Source organism: Muntiacus reevesi, chromosome 2 (assembly GCF_963930625.1).
Source record: "Muntiacus reevesi chromosome 2, mMunRee1.1, whole genome shotgun sequence".
Taxonomy (NCBI): domain Eukaryota; kingdom Metazoa; phylum Chordata; class Mammalia; order Artiodactyla; family Cervidae; genus Muntiacus; species Muntiacus reevesi.
In genome coordinates this window covers 10325878-10343669 of record NC_089250.1, presented here as the reverse complement: position 1 = coordinate 10343669, position 17792 = coordinate 10325878, and the positions used below count along the sequence as shown (strand labels likewise).

General features: G+C 42.5%; 1 protein-coding gene across 1 annotated transcript in view; it reads right to left on the bottom strand.

Annotated features, from left to right (window-relative positions):
• Positions 1-15941, bottom strand: part of LOC136157099 (ankyrin repeat domain-containing protein 26-like) — a 94204-nt gene extending 78263 nt beyond the window's left edge. Inside the window, 8 exon segments of the mRNA XM_065919131.1 lie at positions 1095-1164; positions 2273-2306; positions 4809-4876; positions 7750-7856; positions 12187-12360; positions 12523-12637; positions 15186-15368; positions 15757-15941. Of these exon segments, the coding sequence (XP_065775203.1) occupies positions 1095-1164; positions 2273-2306; positions 4809-4876; positions 7750-7856; positions 12187-12360; positions 12523-12637; positions 15186-15368; positions 15757-15845 (840 nt within the window). The 5' untranslated portion in view covers positions 15846-15941.
• Between the last annotated feature and the right edge of the window lie 1851 nt (positions 15942-17792).

Below are 17792 nucleotides of genomic sequence, written 5' to 3'. Positions count from 1 at the left end.
CTAACTATTCACTGGGAAAAAGAACTGGTAATCAAAATTCTGAGGAGAATGTATGGCTTGAAAAGAAACATTTAATCGAACACAAGATGGGGCAAAAAAGGTCAAAAATTTTCACCTAAATTTCTCATCTCATTTTGAGTGGACACTGAAAAGAACACTGTAACCTTTCACTTTTCACGTATTTCTTATTTATTTCCTTGTTATGCAGGACCCCCTTCCTCAACATAACACAACTGAACTATATTACCTGTAACATTATATAGGATACCGTTTGTCTCTTTATTTATTCACATTCAAAAACTATTAACACGGTTCTTACACTTGAGACCTATGCTACATGCTCCAGGAGATGCACAACTGTTTTCTGAACTCCACTAGCTTACACTGATACGGGGCTATAAGATGAATACTTAAATCACAATAATACAAAATGTCTGAAATCCGAAGTTTTAGAATGTGACACAGGACTTGGGGTAGGTCTTTTTAAAACTACAATAGAAAAAAAAAAAAAATCCCAAGCTGCAAATTTGGTCTTACGGTTATTCACAGTCTCTGCTTCTATGAAGGGAAAGTCGCTCAGTCGTGTCCGACTCCCTGCAACGCCATGGGCTCTGCGGTCCATGGGATTCTCCAGGCCAGAACACTGGAGTGGGCAGCTGTTCTCCAGGGGACCTTCCCAACCCAGGGGTCGAAGCCAGGTCTCCACCACTGCAGGCAGATTCTTGACTGTCTGAGTACTGCACTGTGAGTACTGCAAAAGTCATGTCCTTATGGTTTAAAGTTCACAGTAAGACTCTTTATCCTTGACCAAAATGCATAGTTCCTTCATTGTGGGAAAGCTTTTCCAATACAATTTTCCTGTCACTCTGTATTTTCCAGCCCATTGTTTTCTTCACCCCACCTTCATTATTCAGCAAAGTTAAAAAGAAAAAAAAAAATCAACCAGTCATATTTCCATAAAATAGTTTGCTCTGAAGAACGTTCCATTATAAACATAAAACAGTGAGAGGGACACCATTGCTGAATTTAAGAGTAAATACTACATGAAGCTAAATTCAGAGTATGGAAACTAATTTCACAAGAGGGCACTTTACCTTGGTTTCAAAATCTAAGACTTCATCATCTGACGGAGGCCATGAGTCAGCACCAGGTTTGTTGGAAAACCTTTAGAGCATAAACATACAACAAAAACGAGTGAGTTCATTTCTTTAAATGAAGAAAAAAAAAACAAGTGAAAGTTTGGCTATCTATGCAGCAAACGAAGTTTCTTGACATAATTAAAATTTGGCCTCTGTTTTCAAACATTTTTTCTAAGATATTTTGATGTGGACCATTTTTAAAGTCTTTACTGAACTTGTTGCCATGCTGCTTCTGCCTTGTTCTGGCTCTCTGACCCCGAGGCCTGCGGGACCTCAGCTCCTCTGACTGGAGACTGAACCCACAGCACCGGCACTGGGAGGAGAAGTCTTATTCACCATCTTACCCACTGCACCCCAGAGAAGGCTCCAAGAAGATGCTGGTTACCTGTTTCTGCTCCCATCTCTCCCAACCTATGACACACCTAGGGAAGCCTCATCCTTAGTTTCCACTAACAAAGACTGACAGCCAATATACTGGCAGAGCCTGAAAATAATATGTTTTCACCAAGTCCTAATAGCTGAAAATCTAACTGATGGACTGACATAACTTTTGTTTGCCCAAAGTGGAATAAACCTGATGACTCAAAGCAGAAGGATATGCTGTTCCTTCTCCATTGTCTGTCCCTGGTTCAGAGACTAATCTGTGTCCATCAGAAATGGCAGTCTTGGTCCTGCAGCAGGGGAACCACTTATGGAGAAGGCCCCATTCCTCCCTTTACTGCAAAGGGGATACAGGAGTCCCCCACAATGTCTAAAACTGAAAATGGACACAAGTCAGAGAACAATTTTACATGTTTCACTTATATGCTAGACGGGTACTTCTCAATTTCTGCTGAGGGACACGAGAGTGGATGCTGGAGCCAGGCAGGCCAGCTGTCAAATCACAGGTCAACTCATTTTAACCATGGACTCATGGGTCAATTCATCAACCTCCCCGAACCACAGTTGCCTAATTAAGTAAAAGCAGGATACAGTTATTTACAACGCTGCTCTGATGACTCGATGAGGTCACAGATGTTACGCCCATAATGCAGTCTCTAGCCCGGAGTGGAATGCTCAACAAACAGTAGCTTCTCCTCTCTGTGTGTTCTCCTAGTAACACGTACAATTTTTAAAAATCCGTCAAATCCTACCTGCTTAAAGAGTCTTCTTCAGAACTCGTATCTACTATTAAAGAAAAAAGGAAGACACATTTTAAATCAACAAAAGAAAAATACAGACTATTCAAACCTCAAGACTGATGTTTTGTTTAAAAGGATTCCTTTGGGACCACACCTGGAGACCACACTAGAGGGAATAGTGATTGTACTATACTCATGGGCCATTAATGCCTAAGAACCACTCGTCTCCTTGATGGTCATCAAAGGCAGAACAGAAAAAAAGAAAGAACTGCTGATACAAGGACCATAATCCTAACCAAACTCTAGGAGACTGACAGAAAATGATACTACACCATTAATAGAATCAGTACTATAAACTGACAATAGCACACTTGAACAGCACAGTACTTCTGGACGTCCATTCCCTGGAGCAGTGAACAGAGCCTACAGGTGTCTTGCTGGGACATAACACAAATTCTCTGGCTCTTCAGTTCAGGATGAAAATGCCCTATCACAAGGAAGCGTGGTCTACAGGCGCTGAACTTCAGAGCGTGGTAAAACATAGGAAACAAAGTCTTCCTGGCCCTCTTTCCAAATGCAAGAGAAGTATGAAAGATGTAGTGATTCCAGGTTTAGCAAGGATAATCTCTTGAAAGGGGGGTGGGGGAGGGTAAATGGGTAAATGGGTGGTGAGGATGGGGACTGGACTTGCAGTGGTGAGCATTCTGCAGGGTTCACGGAGGCTGAGCATTTTTAATGTTTTAAATATATATGTGTACATAGTAATAAATGTGAAAAGTATAATCTCTTGAGACTATCACCTTCCATTGATCAAGAGTATCTGGACCACCTAGAGCAGGATGGTCCAAACAGTGCTGTGTTCTACTGAGGGCAATCATTACATCAATCCTCCCCATTATATGGCAAAGGTTGAGAGAAATCATGCTTTTTCAGCTTGGAAGGCATTCGTCATCAGACCCTAAGCTGATGAATAAGGGGAGGGAGGGAAGGAGAGAGGAAGCTATGGACTCTGGTGCTGTTGGACAACGTTTCCCGTGCGTCATCATGATCTGATGCTGGAGGGATGACTCACGTGCAGTGACTCCACGGGGAGAGGAGCACTGCAAGCTTGAGCCTGGACGGCAGGAGCAGTGACTTTCAAATGTTTGCACCCTGTGACATCAGAACAATGCTTAGGACATAAAAGACACTTGAAAGTTATCTTTTTGGTGAACAAATGAACAAATAAATAAGAATGTTTTCTTTGAAAACTCTGTTCAAAAACTATAGAAATTAACCAGGGACAACTCTATTCTATTCTGAGCATACTGAAGACCAAGACCCTGTGTCATCTCTGTATCGCCGCTAACGGGTAAAACCAACCTACAGAAGTTCTTTGGTGGATGTTGTCGCTGTGCAGTCACTGAGCCGTGTCCGCCTCTCTGTGACCCGATGGACTGTAGCTCACCAGGCTCTTCTGTCCATGGGACTCCCCAGGCAAGAATACTGGAGTGGGTTGCCATTTCCTTCTCCAGGAGCTCCTCCCGATCCAGGGCTGGAAGCCGTATCTCTGGCACTGGCAGGCGGATTCCTTACTGCTGAGCCCCTGGGAAGCCCCCTTTGATTAGACAGCGGTGAACTAGGTTTAAAGGAGTTCTCAGACAGCTTGGACAATGTGCTAGATGCCACATCGGGGGACACGGTGGTGTTTTTGCCCTTGTGAAGTGCGGTGGTTCTTTTATTAGAATCTGCAGAGTCCCAAGTTGATCTATTTGAAAATCTATTATGATCATCTTTTAAATAATGGCAACAGAACATGCTGTTCTTACAAAACTATACTATCATGACAATTATCCAACACACAGAAGAAAACATCTGGTTCTAATGAAGTCAACCTATCTCGCTCTTTTTGGATCTGTGAGGAATAAAATTGGTAATAGAGACCTTGTTGACACAATAGGCAAAATAACCGGTGCTTCTCAACGAGGCATCGCTTTTCTGATCTGTACTATTGGAAGGTATCTTCCGAAAGTAATCTCTTCCTGGTACACTGCACACTGGTTCAGCACTGCAGTTCTTCTTGTTTATCACTTCTTATCCTACCAGGAAGGGACTGTTGAGGTTCCCAGTTCAAACGATGGTAACTTTTTTAATGAGACCAATCACTACACAGTAAGTAATAACTACTCATTCACTAAATGAAAACTATTTGTAAAAATTAAAGCTCCACTTTTATAAGAAGTCCATTTGCTATAATAGGATTACAGATGAAATATATATCATACTAACTTAAACATTTTTTGTAATGTACATAAAAATCTAATACAGGATTTTAGGGGCTGTAATTAAATACATGGAATGCTTTTCAGACAATACTGTCTCTGATGTTAAATTACCTGCAATTAACTTCTTTAACAATTCTGAAGACTAGACTATTAAGAAATTCATTTAAAAACACATGCAATCTACACTAATTTTATCGTAGTTCTTTCATTATTGAAATTTCCTCACTCCTACTTTATCTATGGTAGAATCACCAAGAGTAATTCATTATTATCAGATGACATACCTGGGTTGCTCTTTTCGGGAAGAGTTTTAGGCCTCTTTTCTTTATATTCAGAGATCAGTTGGCAAATGCTATGTGTTAAAAATGTGATAAACAATATTTTAACACTAATATGAAAAAAAACTACCAAATATGTTAAATTCTTAGATTATTTCAGACAATGTCAGCGATAATATTAAAACTACAATTGTCCCATACATTTCAAGTTTCTAAGTTCTACCAAGTTTTATTTAGCATGTATTTAAAGGAGAAAGAAAAGGAAGATGATGTAGTCATGAACTGAGGGCAACAGAGCTCAGTAGATTAACCAGATTTAGCTTGGCATACGAAAACTCTTTCCAACTCGCAAATCCTAGCTCTGTAACCGACTGCACTTTGATCCGAGAGAATTGCTTCCCTTGAGTTCAAAGTCATCCTCTACACAACTGGGATCTTACTGCCTTATTTCACAAGGGGATTAAGAGGAGTTAATGAGATAATATATCCCCAGAATGCTTGCAGAAACAGTCAAAGAATGGAATAATTTGCTCTTGAACGTTATTGTTGGAACTACTTTGGAATTCCAAATAAAACCAATGTGTGTTTTCTTATATGTTTAGCATTCAAGGGTTTCAGGAAACTGTTATTAATTATGGTGATTAGTGATCTCTGTGGTTTGTAATTTAGGGAATCTCAGCTCTTATATAATTTGTACCTAAATTTACTTATAAAATATGAACTCACTACAGGAGGTAACATAATTATCCCCCATTACTGTAGCTAATCACACCAAGCACAGAAAACTAATCACAATCAAGACCTGGCCTGGACCACTACTCTCCCTTCTCTACCTGCTCAAACTCTCAACCAGCAGATCTTTCTGACAATGATGCTTAATCTCCATGTTCATCTCTGATTCACGTGGAAGACATAACCCTACTCTTACAGTGGATACTGGCAAGTCCTAGGCAGGGCTTACCTCTCTGAATTCCTCCGAACTAACTTACTTGAGATTTAAGGAGGTCTGGTGAATGGGTTCCTTGTGAGACAGACTCAGAAAACATTTACAGTTGAGGCAGATAAATCCTTTGGAAGATTTTCATTATTGCAGGAAACAGATCCCATGAGGGGCCAACCCTCCATGTAACCATGGAATCTCAGGCAAGCTGACACCCACTACTCTGGGAAGGATGACAGGGAACCTATGACCTAAGGAAAGGTGCCCCCACAGGATAGAGGCTGCCTGCACCGAACAGAAAACTCTCACTGGTCATGTAACGAATGACAGTTAAAATTCTTTTTGGGGCAGTTTAGTGATCACGGGCGTTTTAATGTGAACACTTACGTATTAAAACCACCAAGAGCAGCATATTCTTCTGCAGTCCTTCCAAAGACATCCTGAGAAAAGACGTCAGCACCTCGCTGAAGGAGAAGACTGACGACACTCACAGACTCATAACTGACAGCAAGGATGAGGGCGGTTCTAAAAGAACAGAGAGACGGCGTCACCCTCAGGAAGCTGAGGGAACTTACAGAAACAGCTCGTTTGGTGTGCTTTACCAAGGTGACATCTTGCCGTTTACACGCTCAAGTGTGCATCCTTGTAAACGACCTCCAAGGCTAAACTGAAGCGACGGAAAAGCAGCCTCCTGTCCCGCTGGGATGGCACGGAGCAGCACTTACTATTTCAAAAGTCCCTGATGGGGACTTCCCTGGTGGACCAGGGGCTGTGACTCCAGGCTCCCAAGGCAGGGGGCCCAGGTTCCATCCCCGGACACGGACCTTCCTCCCACATGCTGCAACTGAGAGTTCCCACGACTAAGACCCCAGGCAGTCAAATAAATAAATGCTTTTCAAAAATAATATCAAAGTCCTTGATGGACAAGAAACTGTGCTGAGGTCACTTATCTGAGGCAGGTGAGTATTTAAGGAACGAATCCCCCATTTCCTCCTTAGTCTGATATATTATGCTTCAAAGTCAGCTACAGGGTGGGTTAAGCAAAGGCTACTTGCTGGCTTAAAACAAAAATATTAACAATAATGGAAATAAAAATAGTCACCGTGGCACTTAATGATGTGGACAAGCATGTGCTCTTCACTAAATGAAATACTATGTAGACGCACAGCCACCTTTGAAGGATGCATTACTATTTGCCGTTTTGTATCAGGAAACTTATTTGCTGATGATAAGTAATGTGCCAAGGTCATAACCCTAACAGGGAGGAAAGCTAGGAGCTGAACCCAGTCTGAATCTAAAGCCCATCATTTTCGTCTGTATCATCCACCTCTGACTTATCTTTGTTGAAGCAACTGTTTATCCAATTAAACCTATCATTCTTCCTTCTACCTTCACTTAAAATGAAAACATCAAAATGTACTAGAAATAAAAAGGGATAAAAACTGATGAGCCCACAGTATCTGGTGACAGTGATTACTAATCACTTTTTGTTGTTGTTTAGTCACTGAACTGTGAAGGACTCTTCTGCAATCTAATAACATCAGTATTTTTCAAAGAAAGTAATTGAAAGCAAAGAGTCACCCAAAAGACAAAATCAAGTCCTTTATGTTTAGTGTGCATCTTTTAAGGAAAAATATACACAAAGTAGAGGTTAAACAATCATTATAAAAGAATTAAGAAATTCGATACTGTCATAAGGTAAACTAAAAAGCAGAATCCATATTGTATAAAGCTAATGAAACTAGTATGAAATCCCTCAGCATCTACAAGATCAACCAGAAAAAAGAACAGGTTGCATATGACATCACTCAATATTATAAAGGAATACGAATCCTGCTATATATCCCTGCTATATAGTTTTTCACGACTCCCAGTCAGAATAATTGGTTTTCTACCTAACTGATAAAGTGTTGATCACAAATGAAACCTTTTAAATTTAATCTTTATCTTGATGTTAGCACCCAAGAACAGCACTAAGGTTTTTAAAAAGAAAAAGAACAACTGTACCTTTTCATCTTATCAACCGCGTGTACATTTGCTTCTTTCTTTACTAAAAATTCCACCATTTGCTGTTTCCTTTCATTTATGGCCAATAATAGTGGTGTGAGGTCATCCTGTAAAACAGGAAAAACCATTTCGAATGTACCCAGTTAACCTATTTCTAAACTGAACTGAAAATCATGCAATAGATTCTCTGAACTTAAACATATAATTCAGAAAGCAAATAAATGGGAGTCCCTCCTCCTCAGCCCCGGCGCGCCTTCTATCTCTTCAAGATGCTCCTCCTCCTGGCCTTCCCTGGGCGTCCAGGGGCTAAGATTTGAGCTCCCAAGCAGGGGGTCCAGGTTCCATCCCTGGTCGGGCAACTAGAGTCCACATGCCGAAACTCAAGATCCCACGTGTGACAACTAGACCCAGTGCAGCCAAATACGTCTTTTGAAAAGCTAAAGAATAAAATGCTCCTCTTCTTCCTCTTCCAAAGATGAACCACAGAGTCATTCTCTAAAACTCACTTTCAACATTTACTGGTTCCAAGGATCTTTGCTTCTATCATAGTATTTATCAGGAATATTGCAGTATTTACTTGCTCTATTACTAGTCTCAACACTCCTCCAGAGAGAATCAATTAGCTACTTGATTTAGTAGCTGCATATTTTAGGAACAACGCTGAGGCAGGAATACATCATATTATCTGTGGCATGCATAACCTATCCAAGGATGACCAAGAGTAACCTCATGAGGTTCACAGACATTCCAATGGGAATGTTATCCTCTACATGAACATGCAAAGAGAAAGGTTGTTTTCTTTTCTTCCAAAAAAACCAACTGTGGGCACCATGTTTCTCGGCTTTCTCAGCAAAGTCTCCTGATATTTAATCTTACTCATTCTCCTTTGCTTGTTCCTTCCCCCGCCCTTAAGTTAAACTGACAGGTCAGCATTAGCTAGATGCTGTTTCAAGCAGAACAACAACGCTTATCTTCAAAGACCTTTCTTGACGGCTCTCATGTGATGACCTCCAGGAGGAAGCTTCCTTAATCCCTGAGTTCTGGTCTCTGTCTTGCTTTACAGCTCTTAGTGAAGGATTACAAGATAAGTTACCAATAAATATGCACTCAGCATTTTCTCGGGGAGTTGCTCTTCCGTGAACTCTCCCCACGCTCTCTCTCATAATCCTGTGTGTCTGGGAGACTCATTCAGTGTGAAACCGCCACAACCAACTTAAAAATTCTAATTTGAAAAATTCAATCCCATCCTTAAGAGATTCTTTTAAAATATGGAATCAATTATAGATTAATTAGACTGTCTTTAAAACTTTGAAATAGTTATCAAAATAAACTATAAATCAAGAAATGGAAACTCAAATGCTTCTGGAGAGGGAAACCTGGTGACCTAAGTGAAAAAGCCAGGTAAGGCTGGCAAACCCGCAAACACACGCCCCATACAGAAGGGGAGGCCTCCACATGCAGATCAAACAGGAGAATGGGCTCAAGGGGGACCAGATTTGGGTCTCTGAGAAGCCTGAAATGCAGACATCTGCATGAGTTTGCTAAATTTTAAATGTTGACTCAGTTTGTGGAATTAGGTAAGCTAAACATAACCAAGGACCACATTTGGTCTGTAGCCCATTTGTGCTTTTACGTTTTGCTGTTTCCAAACAGGTGGGCATAAAGCAAATATTTGTATGTGAAAGCTTTCCTTTCTTGAGTATCATGTGTTTCACAAGAAAAGTGGGTCTCAACATGTAATAAAAATTGCTATTGACTCATAATTTTATTAAAATAAATTTAAAAAACAAGACAAAATTCCCACTTGAAGAATGTTTCCACTGCTTGTTAAAACTACAATCTCTTTCTAGAATTCTCCCAGATTATTAACCAAATGGATAATGAGTTCCTAAGACTGCTGAAACTAAATGATTAAAACAATCCCCATCTGTACTAACTTCATGGGTTTTGATGTTTAAAGCTGTCCTCTCGCTTATGCCAGGATGCAGCAAATCTAACAGACACACTGCAAGAGTCTGTCCTGCTGACACCAAAAGAAGGCTCATGAATTACCGTTACCGCAGTCAGGAAAACCCTGTTGCTAACAAACATCTGTTGACCTAATGACCTGGTTGGTAACAGAAGCTGTAAAATTCTTAAAGGGTCAGATGAAGTGACTTGGCCATGAGCAAATCTCTAAAGACTCTTGGAGTGTCACTGAATAATTAGTGGTTGGAAGAAAAAGGAGTTATATCACTCAAGCCAATAGATATTGCCAAAAATGTTCCTTTTAACTTCTCAATCACAGAGGCAGAGGAAAAAGTCAGGCTAATATTGCTGCAAAGGAGGGAGCTGACGGAAGTAGACAGCATTGATCAAACTCCAACTCTTCTACAGATTACTTATTGTTGAGACAGGTGCACTAGAAATTATACTTAATCACTCCATAGTTCTTCACCAAGGATCCTATCAGAATCTCAAGGAAATATTTCTAAATACACAAGTCCAGGCCTTCCTCGATTTATTCCATCAAACTCTTCAGGGAACAGCCTAGGTTTGTAAATTTTTTTATAAACTTTCCCAATGGATTGTGGTTTTTACCAGTACTATCTAGCTGAGAATTAGCCCAGCAAACATTCCAGTCTCATCTCTAACCCACATGGCCAATTCCTTCTCTTACTTGAGGATTTGAAGAAAAAAGAAAAGTGTAAGAGGCAAGAGTCATCAAAACAATTAAATTTTCCTGGGTAAATAATGGTAGAACAGGGACTAATAAACACAAAAGGCAACCGGATCTCATTTTTCATAAACCCCTTCCTTTCCATCAAGACCTTCTAGATTGAGAGCAGAGTCTAGACTCTTATCTAACTGGCTGTTTCTGCCAGAATAGGATAATATTTCTGTTCAATATTGGTTCTTTTCTCTTCTTTCCAACTTAATCACCGCCTTTTCACTGCTGATCTGATTTCTGCAGAGTCTTCCTAAAACTCATACCTAGGCAAGTCTCCAACTCATTCAATCTCTTTCTCAAAATAACAACTATTATACCTGAAACTGAAAAGCACCTTACCAAAATATACAAACTGAAGGGGGAAAACAACAAAACCAAAACCTCAGGACTTCTGTGGTGGTCCAGTGGCTGTGTCCCAGTGCTCACAGTGTAAGGGTCTGGGTTCGATCCCCAGTCAGGGAACTAGAGTCTGCATGCTGAAACTAAGGCCTAGCACAGCCAAATGCATATTAAAGAAAAAAAAAACCCCTCTTCTTGGCATTTCCCCAACTGCCAAAATTCCAGCCTGATCTGCGTTTTTCACCTGCTCGCTCTTTTTCCTTTCCTCTTAGCCTCTGAAGCCTTGGGCAATGAGAAAGAAATCATTTTTATGTAAATCATTTTTTCATAAAATTGGAATGTGCTAACAACAGCAACATATCTATTATGTTGTCAAATGCTTGTTTGAGTTTTAAGACAAAGTCTACTTCTCCAAGGCAAATTTTGCATTACTGTGTTATTTTAGACTAATTAGAAAAAAAATTTTTTTTCAGTAAGGGAAAAATGCTTGGAAAAAGTTTTACCTTTAACAATTGCTGTTATCACAAATATCTGCCATAAACAAAAAAGAACGCTTTGCTCTCTAATGCTTCTTGAGCAATATCGTGATTTAAAGTGACATCTTAGACAATCAAGTGCTTTCAAAATATTTTCACTCAGGGAAGGCTGGAGCTTCCAAGCAAGGAAAACTGCGCCCAGCTGTGAGAGTGGGGGAGCTCTCTCTGCAGCTCCTGGCGGGGCTGCAGCCGCAGGAGAAAGAGCAGGAGGGGCAGCTTCACCATCACCAGCTCCCCACACTCAGCTGCAGCCCCGCCGAGCAGCCCCCTAGGGCTGAGAGTGGGAGACCCGAGCTGTGCACCTGGCGAACCAAGTGGTCACCAGCACAAGTGAACGCCCTGGCTGGTGTCAAACATGACCTGACCCACTTGACCGGATCTCAGAACAGGGGTCCTGGAGGGCTCAGGGCTCCAGGCCTGCTGCCTCCCCGGCCCACTTGCACCCCCCAGCTCCCCCTGCTGAGCACTGGTTCTCCTTCCTCCTACCCCCATCGCTCCCCCAGCAGCTGCGCCCATTCCCTGAGCCCCTGGAAGCAGCCACCCACCACATCACTTCACTCTCCCAGGCCTTCAGTTTTTGTAGAACTTGAGCCTACCACCCATTCCTGAGCACGTTCTAGTGGGAAAATCTTTCTTCTGGGGATGAAGGCGGCTGAGAGAGACAGCGCTGCCGTTCCTGCGGGCTCTGACATGTTCCACCCACCCCCCGACTTGGCTTTGGAGTTGTTTCCATGGTAACAGGGCCTGCTGGACACTACTCAGTCTACCTATTTACATACTATTATCAATAAAACACTACAGTTTAGAAAAATGCTTTGCAAATATTTTGTCAATAGAGTTAGCTGACGATACCTCGTTCCTGGCTTCTATATTGGCGTTGTAGGAAAGCAGCTTTGCTGCCAGTGATGTATTCTGGCAAAGGACCGCGTGGTGGAGCGCGGCGTTGCCACTGGCGTCCCTGACGTTCGGGTCGGCGCCCTCCTCCAGCAGGAGAGTCGCACACTCCTCCTCTTGGCATTCTACGGCCTGTCAGCGTTGTGCCAAGAAACAAGAGTGTGAGTTCTAGGAATTCACAGTAAATAGCCCACAAGTTCACCAGTTCCCTCTATTTCAACGAGATCAATTCATTGTTAGTCTCAGTAGTTAAATCACAGCCATCTCATGTGGACATGGTTCGCTGCCCCATACCTTTATCAGCGCGGTCTTGTTTTCACTGTCACAGAGGTCAAGCAGGCATTTTCTCTCCAGGAGGAGAGCTACCACCACTAAATGGCCATTGGCACAGGCCAAGTGGAGGGCAGTCCTACAAAAGCAAGACAAGTTCTTAGGAAAATGTGGTGTAGCTGTTTCAAAACAAACAACTCTTTGTGTGATTGAAAACACTCAACAGCATAGTACTCGTATCCCTCTAAAACAAATATTTCGTTTTCTTCTGGAGAAAGAGCAGGATATTATTCATTTAGCTCCTCTTGTTGCCGCTACTGCTGCTAAGTCGCTTCAGTCGTGTCCGATTCTGTGCGACCCCATAGATGGCAGCCCACCAGGCTCCCATCCCTGGGATTCTCCAGGCAAGAACACTGGAGTGGGTTCAGCTCCTCTTACACAGTAATGAAAGAATAGTCTACTTGAATAGAATGCTCGAGACTTTGATATTCAGCTCAACTTGAGCTTACATTTGACTTTGTCACTTATTAGCTGTCGCTCACCCTCTCTGTACCTCAATTTCCTCACCAACAAAATGGAGAGAGAGGAGTGGGTATCTCACAGGACAGCACTGCGATGCTTAAATCAGACCCATGCACAGGGTTTAGAACTGTTCACGGCACAGATAACAGCTAGTAATTGCTAGATTATATTATCATACTTACTACTATTACTACTATCTTACAAGGACAACATCTGATGAAGTCAAAGGACATTACACCTCCTTTGCAGATGTGTTTAGAGGATTAGAGACAACACTGTACTTCGATGATTCTAATATGCTCGTTTTCTCACATGTTAACGTCTCTGACATTGGAATATAATTTATAGTTCACAGGCTTTACAACTGTAAATTGTAGCATTTCTGTTTGTTCATTTCTCGTCTTTCCGGTTGTCTAATAACCATGCGGGGTTTTCATCTAAGTTTCCTTAGAGATGATGCATATTATATATTATTATATAATACAGGTGCACAACACAGTGATCCCCAGCTGTGAACGGTTACACTGCATTTAAAGTGACTATAAAATATTAACTATATTTCCCATGTTCGAAAATATATCCTTGTAGCTTGCAGGATTTTAGTTCCCTCACCAGAGATTGAACCCTGGGCCCAGAGCAGTGAGTCTTAACCACTGGACGGCCAGGAAATTCCCAAAATTCCCTTGACTTCTGAAAAGGCTGAAAGTTGTCACGGGATACCAATCCTCACAAAAAACTCTAAGTTAAATTGAAAGTGACAAATTGTTTTTATCTGTGCCACATTCCTATGAGTGCCAGAAAGACAAGCCCTGTCTGCTCATCTGACTTCCCTACAGACAGCTTGCTCTACAGAGATTATCAAATTTGGGGGGTTGCTAAATCAACTTGCAGATTTCTGTTTTTCTTCTTTTTGTTTTTTGGTGCCGAAACCCAGGAAACTCCACACTTCTTGCCTTTGAAATCACTCTTAGAAAGGTCCTTGGGGTGGGATATATGTATATTCCCAACCGATTTATGAGGCTGTACAGCAGAAACCAACACAACATTGGAAAGCAATTACCATCTAATTAAAAAAATATTAAGGTTAATAACCAGTACAACTAGAAAAAAAAGAAGGTCTTGGTCAGTATGCAAAAAATGTATAAATAGGAATTTCAGTTTTCTTCTGGTACTTTTCTCATCCTGTGTGTTTAAAATTTTTGATCCATACTCCATTTGAAACTTTTTGGTGAGATAAAAAAAATCTAGTTACTTTTATCTAAATAGTTACCAGGTTATGTCTACACCATCTACACATAATTTATCTTTTCTGATAGAAAATGTCACCAGCAAATTTTGATATCTAAAAGGGCAAATCTTTGCCTACTACACAAAACTTTTAATTTCATCACAACAATTAAAGACAGCATGTGTAACCCAAAATCTTTAAAACCACGATCTGTTTATTTAGTTTAAACATGGAAAGACCACATACCCTAGGAAAATGCCCTCCTATGCAAGGACACAGCCAGCTTCCTAGTTCAAAGCTGTCTTCTAAGGTCCTTCAGCAAGGAACATATACACATAAGCGTACACTGATATAAAACAGATACTGCACTGCATCTGAAGAATTTTTAATCCAGAAGTTGACCTGCCATGGAGATTATTTTCTCACTATGCAGTATTCTGTAATATGTAACATTATGGTATAAAAACGCGTACATTAAAAATAAGATGCCGACAACATCAAAAACCTGTCCACTGCCAATATCCATAATGAATGATCAATGGGAAGACGAGTTTTCATAAATCACATGAGAAAAACAATGTGAGAGCTAGGGAGTTCCAGAAGATTTCTTGAGGGCTATAGAACTTGAGAGCTCTTACTCAAGAGGAGATCATGTTAACGCATGCATAACAACGAATGAAGAGGAGGAAGAGGAAGAAGAAAAAAAAAGATGCTATTCATGTTTTATTTCAGATCTGTGATTACTGACATTCAGGTAAATAACTTTAAAATGACCAGTAAAGTGCTCTACAAGGGGAATTATTAGCAGATCCGAAAGTAACTAAGGCTTTTGCAGCCTATCAAGGCTGTGGGGCGCTGGATCCCACAAAGGTGTCTGTGAGCTCTGGAGGGGAGACTCCCAGGAGGGACCCCTGCCAGGCCCTCCCTCCCCGCTCACCTGTTCCTCTTGTCCTTCTCGTTCAGGACATTCTCTCCGAGCAAGAGCACCTGCCGCACTTTGGCTGCGTTGCCCACGCTGGCAGCCTTGTGGATCTTCCCGAGGTCCTTGTCTCGGATGTGGTACCCGGGCTGGAAGCTGGTTTTACGATGACCTCTGTCTCTCCCCAGGCTGATGGAGGAGCTGAAGGGTGACAGGCCCTTCTTACTCCTGAAGCCAAAAAGCTTCTTCATCGCAGAGTCTACAGACTCCAAACACACCTCAACTCCCCCTCGGCTCTTCGCGGTCCCCTAAGCCCAACACGAGCACTAGAGGTAAGCCAGAGCCGTCCCGCCACAACCTCCCAGCTGGGAAGCTCAACGGTTTGGAATCTTGCATCCCAGAATGATCGTCGCTAAGCAACATCTCTAAACACATTGCCCGTGTGCCAGAATGCCCAGTGTGCATGTGCAAGAACTGGAAATGCATTTTTTGAAAGAAACAAACAATATCAATAAACCCTTACCAAAGGTAAGAAGGAAAGAGAGGAAACTGAAAGAAACAGAAAGGAAAGTGACATTACAACACATACCTTAGAAGTAAAGAAGCATAATCATAAGGGACCATTATTATTGATGAACAATTGCAAACTGGAAAACCTAGATAAATTCTGAAAAACATACAATCTGTCAAGACTAAAACAAGAAAAAGTAGAAAAACTCAACACTCCAATAAGAAATAAGGAGATTCAAATATTATTTAAAAAAAAACAACCTCCCCAAAGCTAAAAGCTTAGGACCAAATGGATTCAAAGAGCAAATCTACCAACATTCAAGTAAGAAGTAAAAGTAAGACTATGCAGAAAAAACACTTGACAAAATTCACAACCCATTCATGATTTTAAAAAAATACAATAAAATAGAAATATCCTCAATAAAGGTCATTTATAAAAAGCATGAAAAGTGAAAGTGATAGTCGCTCAGTCGTGTCTGACTCGTTGCTAAGGCATGGACTATACACTAGGCCAGAATATTGGAGTGGGTAGCTTTTCCCTTCTCCAGGGGACCTTTCCAACCCAGAGACAGAACCCAGGTCTCTCGCATCGCAGGCAGATTCTTTACCAGCTGAGCACCAAGCAAGCCCAGGAACACTGGAGTGGGTAGCCAATCCCTTCTCAAGCAGATCTTCCTGACCCAGGAATCGAACTGGGGTGTCCTGCATTGCAGGTGGATTCTTTACCAACTGAGTTAACAGGGAAGCTAGCCTACTTGGGGCAAGTGTCTGATAGGAGGAAAAGCAGGGAGCACGAGGCTTGGACCAGGATGGCTGCCATCTTTAGAAACAAGGAAGCCCTCTGTCCTGAGACGGACTCACGCTGAGGCTTGGCAGAAACCAGCACAGCACTGTAAAAATACCAAAGCAAACCCTCTCCCTCCACCATGCTGCCCCCTTCACCCACAGCCTGAATGGTGCTCAACCCAGAACCAAACCCCCTGAAGGACCTGCCCAGCCCCACGCCCTCCTCCTCGCCACAGCCTAGACTCTGCTCCCGCACTCTGTGGAACTCTTCTCCTCTCTGCCGCCGGAGTGGAGAGGAGCCGAAATCAAAGAGAGGAGCCGAAATCAAACGGCTCGCCTCCAGGGGAAGGGGGAGAGCTCTCAGCACTGCAGGTCACGGGTGCCAGGTGGTAAGGCTCAGAGAAAGCTGCCAGTGCTGCTACCAGGGCATAAACATCACGTGGTGAGGCCACGAGCTGGATCCTCACTGGAGGGAAGAAGAGCTCAAGACCCTCATCTGTCCCCACAGATGGGAGGGGGCGGGTTGCCGTGCATGCAGCCACGGGCTGTTGTCACTTCCCGGCGGGGAGGGGACTCCTGCCCCGAGTCTGTGTGGCTGACACTGTGCTCTGAGTAAACGTATCCCGGGTGTGGAGAACAGCTGGAGCGCATGTTCAGCCTGCCTCAGCCTGGCTCCCAGGAAAGAGCAAGGAGCTTTTTTCTCTTCCCAGGTAGTGGCTGAGGCTGGGAAGAAGCAGGGAACACACATTGGCTCAGCACATTCTGATCCAAACTCACAGTGTAGTGTAAACCTATCATTTCTGATCCCGCAGGACAGGCAACGGCCAACCTGAAAGGCGGGGAAATTGGCCCAGGTGTGAACCTGGGTGTGTGCCGGGCGGAGAGAGAGGATTCTTTATCATGGACATGGATAGGCCCTGGGTGGGGGTGGGGGCTGTTTTCAGCCCGTGAGTGAGGCTGAGGGATGGGAGAATCATTCTCCGTGATCGAGGCAAGTGCAGCCTGCAACTCCAAGCGGTCCTTGGGCTGCCGTGTCCACATTTGCTCCCTGGTTCCTTTCTGAAGCTGTCAGAGCTCAAGAAATCTGTCTAAAGGGAGCTGGGATGCTGGCGTTCAGATGCTTATTACATAAACCACATCTGTAGGAGGGGAGAACCCAAGGGCCTTGTCTGGGCCCCCAGCTTTGAGAAGAGAGATCACAGTCATACGCGGATAAGACAAAGATCGTTTTGAATGACTAATCTGGCTCTGCCCCTAAATGAACCGCAGATATTTCAACCAATTTATTTTCTCCATTTGTCTATGGATCCACGTATCTATCTCCTGTCT